Raw genomic sequence first — 10,258 nt, forward strand, 5'->3', positions numbered from 1 at the left:
TTGTTAAATTAAAATTAAATTAATTTTACATAAATTCTTTTAGAATAGTTGCATTGTAGTTTTTAATTAAGGAGAGTTATAGTCATATGATTTTTCTTAAGAAATGTGGCAAAAATTTTTCAAAATTTGAAATATTTATAGTTAAATGTGTGTGAAATTAACCAGTCAACAATCTAGTCTTGTTAAATGTCCATAGTCTAGCCAATAGAGTATAGACTTAACTATAGTTTAGTATATAGTCGAAAGTTTAGTTTGTAGTTTAATACATAGTCCAGTTTATAGTCTGATCTATAGTCTAGATTATAGTCTAGTCAAAAGTTTATTCTGTAGTATAGCTTTAGTCTACTTTAGATTTCTCTATAGTCTAGTCTATTGTTTAGGCATAGCCAAGCCTATAGTTTAGTCTTTAATTTAATCTAATAGTCTAGCCTATAGTTTAGTCTACAGTTTAATCTATTGTTTAGTCTATATGATAATTTAGTCTATAGTCGAGCCTATAGTTTAGTCCATATTGCAGTCTATAGTCTGTAGTCTAGTCCATTGTCTAGTCTGTAGTCTAGTCTATAGTTTATTCTATAGTCGTCTACTGTCTTGTCTATAGTTTAATATAGTCTAAAGTCTAGTCTTTAGTCTAGTCTATAATCTAATCTACCTAGTCTATAATTTAGTCTATAGTCTAGTTTATAGTTTAGTCTACAGTTTAGTATGTATACTACATACTATTGTCTAGTCTACAGTCCTGCATTTAACATAGTCTATAGTTAAGTCTATAGACTAGTCTTTATTTCAATTTATAGTTTATTCTATAGTATAGTCTATAGTTTAGTCTGGTCTATAGTCTAGCATATACTTTAGTTTATAGTTTAATCTATAGTCTTACCTATAGTACAGTCTGTACTCTCACCTATAATCCAGTCTGTAGTCTAATCTTTATTCCAGTCTATAGTTTGGTCTACAGTCTAGTCTATAGTCTAGTCTATAGTCTAGTCTATAGTCTAGTCTATAGTCTAGTCTATAGTCTAGTCTATAGTCTAGTCTATAGTCTAGTCTATAGTCTAGTCTATAGTCTAGTCTATAGTCTAGTCTATAGTCTAGTCTATAGTCTAGTCTATAGTCTAGTCTATAGTCTAGTCTATAGTCTAGTCTATAGTCTAGTCTATAGTCTAGTCTATAGTCTAGTCTATAGTCTAGTCTATAGTCTAGTCTATAGTCTAGTCTATAGTCTAGTCTATAGTCTAGTCTATAGTCTATAGTCTAGTCTATAGTCTAGTCTATAGTCTAGTCTATAGTCTAGTCTATAGTCTAGTCTATAGTATAGTCTATACGTCTAGTGCTATAGTCTAGTCTATACTCTAGTGTATAGTCTAGTCTATACTCTAGTGTATAGTCTAGTCTATAGTCTAGTGTATAGTCTCGTCTATAGTCTAGTCTATAGTCTAGTCTATAGTCTAGTCTATAGTCTAGTCTATAGTCTAGTCTATAGTCTAGTCTATAGTCTAGTCTATAGTCTAGTCTATAGTCTAGTCTATAGTCTAGTCTATAGTCTAGTCTATAGTCTAGTCTATAGTCTAGTCTATAGTCTAGTCTATAGTCTAGTCTATAGTCTAGTCTATAGTCTAGTCTATAGTCTAGTCTATAGTCTAGTCTATAGTCTAGTCTAGTCTAGTCTATAGTCTAGTCTATAGTCTAGTCTATAGTTAGTCTATAGTCTAGTCTATAGTCTAGTCTATAGTCTAGTCTATAGTCTAGTCTATAGTAGTCTAGTCTAGTCCTATAGTCTAGTCTATAGTCTAGTCTATAGTCTAGTCCATAGTCTAGTCTATAGTCTAGTCTATAGTCTAGTCTATAGTCCTAGTCCATAGCTAGTCTATAGTCTAGCTATAGTCTAGTCTATAGTCTAGACTATAGTCTAGTCTATAATCTAGTCTATTAGTCTAGTCTATAGTCTAGTCTATAGTCTAGTCTATAGTCTAGTCTATAGTCTAGTCTATAGTCTAGTCTATAGTCCTAGTCTATAGTCTAGTCTATAGTCTAGTTCTATAGTCAAGTTCTATAGTCTAGTCTATAGTCTAGTCTATAGTCTAGTATATTCTAGTCTAGTCTATAGTCTAGTCTATAGTCTAGTCTATGTCTAGTCTATAGTCTAGTCTATAGTCTAGTCTATGGTCTAGTCTATAGTCTAGTCTATATTCTAGTCTATAGTCTAGTCTATAGTCTAGTCTATAGTCTAGTCCATAGTCTAGTCTAGTCTATAGTCTAGTCTAGTCTATAGACTAGATTATAGACTAGACTATAGTCTAGTCTATAGTCTAATCTATAGTCTGGTCTATAGTCTATTCTATAATCTAGTCTATAACCTAGTCTATAGTCTAGTCTATAGTCTAGTCTATAGTCTAGTCTATAGTCTAGTCTATAGTCTAGTCTATAGTCTAGTCTATAGTCTAGTCTATAGTCTAGTCTATAGTCTAGTCTATAGTCTAGTCTATTGTCTAGTCTATAGTCAATTCAATAATCTAATCTATAGTCTAGTCTATAGTCTAGTCTATTGTCTAGTCTATAGTCTATTCTATAATCTAGTCTATAGTTTAGTCTATAGTCAAGTCTATAGTCAAGTCTATAGTCAAGTCTATAGTCAAGTCTATAGTTTTTATATAGTCCGCATAGTCGGATAAATACCCGGAGATCAATTGGAACTTTTCATAAAGACAAAAATTTTCAATAAAAAAGTTTAAAAATTCTCTTAAAATTAACTAAAATTTGAAATGATTGTCAAGTTATAAGAAATATGTAGTTGTAAAACTGGATCAAGATATATGTAGAGTTTAACAGATTATGCTACAAATAAATACTTTTTCCTAACAAAAAAAAGTACTTTTTAAAATAGTATTTCAAAAAATGTTTAAAATGAAATAGTTTTATTAAGAATTTATTGCCTTATAGTTTATACAAAAACAAATTTTGAAATATCATAACAGTTTCACTTAATTATATTTAAAGGTTTTTTCAATTATTTTCAATAAATTTTGTATTATTATTTGTTGTTAAATTTATAAAGTAATTAATGTTGCTGTTGTTTTCTTATGTTTTTGTTTCTATTTTGTCTTGTTATTATCAATTGTTAATCATTTTATGTATTTTTCTTTAAATATTGAAATTCCTGTTTAATATTTTGTTAAATATTTTCAAAACAATTCCGTTTTAAAGTTGTTAAAACTTGTCGGAGAATAATTGTCCGAAATTGTGGTAGAATAATTTTGAAATTTGTATAAATAAAGTACTTTTAAAAAGAGTACTATTTTCAAATTTTAAAAAGTTTGGTTAAAAAAACACTCTCCTTTATCATCTCATAGTTTTAAAATGTGCTTGGTCCATTTTAGAAAAATTTACTCCATTGGCTTTAAATAATAAAAAGTACTTTTTAAGTAAAATAACATTTAATTTAAAGCTTTTGTAAGCATTTTTAAGAAATTTATTCAATTTAATGCAAAACCTTACAATTTCAAACAATTATTTCCATTTTAGTTTTAATTATTTGTTAGTTTTAAGTTAATTTTATTATTTTAATTTAATTATTGTATTTTTCTATTAAATTTGTCCACTATTTCAATTCGTTAGGTTTTATTTTTCTTAATTGGTGGTTTTATTGGTTGCCTTTTCTTTTCTTTTTAATTTAATTATTTTCTTTTAAAGTTTTCTTTATTAATTTCATAGTTATTTTGCCAATTAATTTAAAGTTTTCTCATTTTTTTATATTTGTAATTATGGCAGGATTTATTTTATTTTTAGTTTCATTTTTATTTTATTAAATTTACTATTAATACCAATAATTTTAATTTTTTTATCTAAAATTTTATTTTTTTAATTTCTTTACTAAACAAAAATATTACTAATATTTTTTACTGGTGTATGATGAGCTCTCTCGTTCACTTGTTGGTTGGGTTTTTGTCTTTCTTTAAATTTCTTTTATTATTTATAGTTTAATTATTAACTTTAAATACTTACTTTAAGTAACAACATTTTTTTCTTAATTTTTATATTTTTGTTAATAATTTTTTTTGTGTTTTTTCTAGATTTTTTTGTTGCTGTTTAAAGATCTATTAAAGATATTGTATTACGATTATTTCGTATTTCATAATCGGTTGCGGGTCATCAAGGTCATTATCGAACATTTGTAAAGATCTTGTGACAAGATCATCTTTAAGGCATGCCTCCAGAAATTCTTCAATTGTTATGATACCGTCTTGATTAAGATCGAGTTTGCGAAAAACACGATCGACCTGTAAAACAAAACAATTACAATTTAATTCTTATTATAGTCTAGTCTAGTCTAGTTCATTGTCTAGTCCATAGTCTAGTACATTGTCTAGTCCATAGTACAGTCCACAGTCTAGTCCATAGTCTATTCCATAGTCTAGTCCATAGTCTACGCCATAGTCTGGTCGATAGTCCAGTCCATAGTCTAGTCGATAGTCTAGTCCATAGTTTAGTCCATAGTCTAGTCCATAGTCTAGTCCATAGTCTAGTCCATAGTCTAGTCCATAGTCTAGTCCATAGTCTAGTCCATAGTCTAGTCCATAGTCTAGTCCATAGTCTAGTCCATAGTCTAGTCCATAGTCTAGTCCATAGTCTAGTCTATAGTCTAGTCTATAGTCTAGTCCATAGTCTAGTCCATAGTCTAGTCCATAGTCTAGTCTAGTCATAGTCTAGTCTAGTCTAGTCATAGTCTAGTCATAGTCTAGTCCATAGTCTAGTCATAGTCTCAGTCATAGTCTAGTCATAGTCTAGTCTATAGTCTAGTCCATAGTCTAGTCATAGTCTAGTCATAGTCTAGTCATAGTCTAGTCAATAGTCTAGTCATAGTCTAGTCATAGTCTAGGTCATAGTCTAGTCATAGTCTAGTCATAGTTCTAGTCATAGTCTAGTCATAGTCTAGTCATAGTCTAGTCATAGTCTAGTCATAGTCTAGTCATAGTCTAGTCATTAGTCTAGTCATAGTCTAGTCATAGTCTAGCATAGTCTAGTCATAGTCTAGTCATAGTCTAGTCATAGTCTAGTCATAGTCTAGTCATAGTCTAGTCATAGTCTAGTCATAGCTTAGGTCATAGTCTTAGTCATAGCTCTAGTCATAGTTAGTCTAGTCTAGTCATAGGTCTAGTCATAGTCTAGTCATTAGTCTAGTCATAGTCTAGTCATAGTCTAGTCATCGTCTAGGTCATAGTTCTCTAGTCAATCGTTCTAGGTCATAGTCTAGTCATCGTCTAGTCATAGTATAGTCATAGGTCATAGTAGTCATAGTCTAGTCATAGTCTAGTCATAGTCTAGTCATAGTCTAGTCATAGTCTAGTCAGTCTAGTCATAGTCTAGTCATAGTCTAGTCATAGTCTAGTCATAGTCGTCATAGTCTAGTCATAGTCTAGTCATAGTCTAGTCATAGTCTAGTCATAGTCTAGTCATAGTCTAGTCATAGTCTAGTCATAGTCTAGTCATAGTCTAGTCATAGTCTAGTCATAGTCTAGTCATAGTCTAGTCATAGTCTAGTCATAGTCTAGTCAGTCTAGTCATAGTCTAGTCATAGTCTAGTCATAGTCTAGTCATAGTCTAGTCATAGTCTAGTCATAGTCTAGTCATAGTCTAGTCATAGTCATCTAGTCTAGTCATAGTCTAGTCATAGTCTAGTCATAGTCTAGTCATAGTCTAGTCATAGTCTAGTCATAGTCTAGTCATAGTCTAGTCATAGTCTAGTCATAGTCTAGTCATAGTCTAGTCATAGTCTAGTCATATCTAGTCATATCTAGTCATAGTCTAGTCATAGTCTAGTCATAGTCTAGTCATAGTCTAGTCATAGTCTAGTCATAGTCTAGTCATAGTCTAGTCATAGTCTAGTTCATAGTTTAGTTCATTGTCTAGGCTACAATGGTTTTCTGGATCCTAGTGTAGTCCATATTCTCGTGCATATTCCAGTCCATAGTCTGTTTCAAACCCTAGTACATAATCTAGTCCACTGTATGCATCATAATCAAGTGCACTGTCTAGTCCATAGTCCCACCCACCTGATCTCTGGCTTTTCTATCGTCCTCCGGCTGATGTGCCCTCCGACCCATCAGTTCGTGTATGGCCAAAACAATTTCACTCAATTCCGAACGACTGATGCGACCATCACCATTTAAATCGTAAAGTTTAAATGTCCAACGTAAACGTTCGTAAACTGAACCACGTAATAATGTTGACAGCGTTACTAATAAATCCTATAAATAACGAGACCAAGAAAAAAACAACAACAATTTAGACAGAATAAAATGAGCAACAAAAGTGACAAAAACAGGATATAAAAAAGAGAAGTTGAAAAGTAAATAGAGATTATAAAATAATAAGCCAATATTTATGTTGATTCCATAAAATTTATTACCCGAAAACTGATGGCACCATTGCAGTTCACATCGAACGCTTTGAACACATAATGAGCGTATAAACTTGAATCTATAATAAAAAGATAATAAAATGAGGTAAAATAAATATTGGAGGAAAATGGTTTAAAAAATGTGTGCAAGTGTAACAGCATCATAGATAAAGCATGTACTTTTTATGACTGCTACAGTGGAACCTGGTCAATAGAAACCATTTAACAATTTATTTCAATTTTTAACTAAAAGTTATTTTATTAAGGCTCTACTGTCTGTAATGCATTAATGCTGTTTGTAAACAGATTTTTTTCACTTTCTGTTTATTTAAGCAAACGATAAAATTCACAAAATAAAAAACATGTGTGTGTGTGTGTGTGTATTTTATATTTTAATTTTTTTATTATTTACTTACTGCCATGTGGAAAAAATTTTGCATAAATATCCTTGAAACAGTCTTCGTGCACCACACCTTCAGGACATTCCTGTTAGTTGTTAGAGAGTGTGAGTGTGAGCAGGCGGAGGGGAAGAGAGTAGAAAAGAAAAACATTAAGTGAACAACGGAAACATCGTTTTAAAGGAAGTCAGACAATCAGTCAGGCAGGAAGGCAGGCTCACAGTCAGTTAGTGATGCCAAATCTACATGTTGTTGCTATTGTTATTGTTGTTCGTTTACAACAAATTGCATTAGTTTTCTTAACATTTTGTGCAAATTATTTGCATTTGTTCGCATACAAATGTCAAGAGAAATGTTCTTTTTTTTCAGTGTTTGTTCAATTGTTTTCATTGTTTCAAGTAGATTTTTATCAAACGAACAGGTAGATAGATGCTAGACAGAGGTGTGAAGGTATGCAATGATTAAATATTTTATTAAAATTATTAGATTGAGGCCTCTACTATGAATTTGAATAGAAAATATGGACTAGACTGCAGACTATGGACTAAACTATGGACTACACTAAGGGCTAGAGTATGGAGTAGACTTAGTGCTAGACTAAGGACTAGACTAAGGACTAGACTAGAGAGGACTGGACTAGACAAGACTAGACTAGACTAGACAAGAGTAGACTAGACTAGACTAGACTAGACTAGACTAGACTATGACTAGACTATGACTAGACTATGACTAGACTATGACTAGACTATGACTAGACTATGACTAGACTATGACTAGACTATGACTAGACTATGACTAGACTATGACTAGACTATGACTAGACTATGACTAGACTATGACTAGACTATGACTAGACTATGACTAGACTATGACTAGACTATGACTAGACTATGACTAGACTATGACTAGACTATGACTAGACTATGACTAGACTATGACTAGACTATGACTAGACTAATGACTAGACTATGACTAGACTATGACTAGACTATGACTAGACTATGACTAGACTATGACTAGACTATGACTAGACTATGACTAGACTATGACTAGACTATGACTAGACTACTAGACATGACTAGACTATGACTAGACTATGACTAGACTATGACTAGACTATGACTAGACTATGACTAGACTATGACTAGACTATGACTAGACTATGACTAGACTATGACTAGACTATGACTAGACTATGACTAGACTATGACTAGACTATGACTAGACTATGACTAGACTATGACTAGACTATGACTAGACTATGACTAGACTATGACTAGACTATGACTAGACTATGACTAGACTATGACTAGACTATGACTAGACTATGACTAGACTATGACTAGACTATGACTAGACTATGACTAGACTATGACTAGACTATGACTAGACTATGACTAGACTATGACTAGACTATGACTAGACTATGACTAGACTATGACTAGACTATGACTAGACTAGACTAGACTATGACTAGACTAGAGTATGACTAGACTATGACTAGTCTATGAAATTTTGTTTGCACTATGACTACACTATGACTACTCTATAACTACACTGCATTCCTTAACAAATCTGTTAAATTTTCGGCGACGGTTGTTTATCTGCATCATGTCAGAAACTGCCTGCATTCATGCAGAAGAAATTTCACAAATGCGATAAAAATCACACGAAATGAATTCGTAATGGAATTAAAAATAATACGAAAAAGAACAGAAAGAATAAAAAAAACTTACCGTTTTAAATCCTCTATACATGACACGTATTTCCTGTTTTGTAAATTTTGTTTGACGGCACAAATCCTCTAGTGCAACGGGTATTGGTTTAGGCACTCGTGTTTGTTCTAGTTCATAAACCACCTCCTCGATGGACTTTCAGGTGGCGAAGCCATATTTATTTAAGCAATGATGTTAAAATATTTACTTTCTTTCTTGTTTCGTTTTAAATGCCTGGCTCTCTTGCGCTCTCTATATCGCCTTGACTGTTTAAGGTTATATGTTTTAATAACGAAAGGATGTGAAAGGTGAATTTGTTGAGTGATATATGTAATTGTTAGTAGGAAAACATGTAAACTTGATTTTTTATTTTAATTTGGCTGATTTTTCCGTTTAAAGATGAGGTTTTCAAGTCTTTGAACAATTTGATGTTTGTAGTTTGCTGTTGTGTTTTGTTTGGCTTTTTCTAAATTCGCTCTTAATTGTTTCCAGGATTTTTTTTTTAAATTTTTTTTAAGATCGTTGCAAATGTAATAAAAATGGTGGTAGTTGTTGTGTTGCAGCTTCTTGTTGTATTTTTTGTAATTTATAAAACTATTGCATTTTTAATATTGTTTAAAGTTAGTAGTTTATTTAGTATTAAGTTAATATTTTTTTATAGTTATTGTTGTTTAAATTTTTATTTATATATTTTTTTTTCTGGTTTTATATTCCATCAACTGTTAACTTTTGTTGTTAGCTCGGTGTACTTTAGTTTAATATTAGTTTTAGTTGTAGTTTTAGTTTTGTTATGGTTCTTCTTGATAGCAGTTGTTGTTTTTTTTTTAGTTTTTTGATGACGAACTCAAATTATAAAAATGAAATGTTGTTTAACTGCAACGAGATATGAAAAAAGAGAAAAACATTTTAAAAACTTTTTCAAATTTGAAATTACAGTTAAATAATAGTCAAACAAATGTAAACTATCAATCATATTTTGCTTAAAACTTTGTTATAAATGGCGAAATGGTATTTTTTCCTACAGTTTTACAAAACTTTTATGTCAGATTAAAGTGAAGTTTTTTTCTAAAAGGAAACCAGTTTAATAAATTGGAGTTTTTGAATATAAAACAGAGATAAATTGATATGAATAAAAAATACATTTTTAATAAATGCAATACTAAAGCAAAGTTTTAAAGGAAAACTTCAACTAGACTTAAGAATTTTCATAGAAAAAGTTGCTCTAGTCTCCAGCAAGTTTTAATACAAAAAGTTGCTCTGGATTAAATCGACATTTTAAAGTATCTTTAAAAAGTTTAAATTTGCTTTAAAGTATCGCAAGTTTTTGTTGAAAAAGTTGCTACAGACTAGAACCAGTTTTTATAGGAAAAGTTGCTCAAGACTAGAGCAAGTTTTTATAGAAAAAGTTGCTCAAGACAAGAAAAAGTTTTATAGGTAAAGATGCTCCAGACTAAAGCAAGTTCTTATAAGAAAAGTTGTTCTACACTAGAGCAAGTTTTCATAGAAAAAGTTGCTTCAGACTAGAACAAGTTTTTATAGGAAATAATGCTCTAGACTAGAGCATGTTCTTATGGGAAAAGTTGCTCTAAATTAGAGCAAGTTCTTATAGGAAAAGTTACACTAGACTAGAGCAAGTTTTCATAAAAAAAGTTGCTTCAGACTAGAACAAGTTTTTATAGGTAAAGTTGCTCCAGACTAGAGTAAGTTTTTATAAATAAAGTTGCTCTAGATTAGAGCAAGTTTTCATA

General features: G+C 30.9%; 1 protein-coding gene across 1 annotated transcript; it reads right to left on the minus strand.

Moving 5' to 3' along the window:
- Positions 1-3,782: 3,782 nt before the first annotated feature.
- On the minus strand, positions 3,783-9,337 carry LOC119613773 (Kv channel-interacting protein 1-like). The gene is given in 6 exon segments (XM_037969811.1): positions 3,783-4,277; positions 6,051-6,245; positions 6,407-6,477; positions 6,814-6,883; positions 8,532-8,662; positions 8,665-9,337. Coding segments are annotated over 6 exon segments (669 nt in total). The 5' UTR covers positions 8,687-9,337; the 3' UTR covers positions 3,783-4,097.
- Positions 9,338-10,258: the final 921 nt, after the last annotated feature.

This window comes from Lucilia sericata, unplaced genomic scaffold (genome assembly GCF_015586225.1).
Source record: "Lucilia sericata isolate MDLA Ls3-8-SP2 unplaced genomic scaffold, ASM1558622v1 Contig002301F_arrow, whole genome shotgun sequence".
In the NCBI taxonomy this organism is placed as follows: domain Eukaryota; kingdom Metazoa; phylum Arthropoda; class Insecta; order Diptera; family Calliphoridae; genus Lucilia; species Lucilia sericata.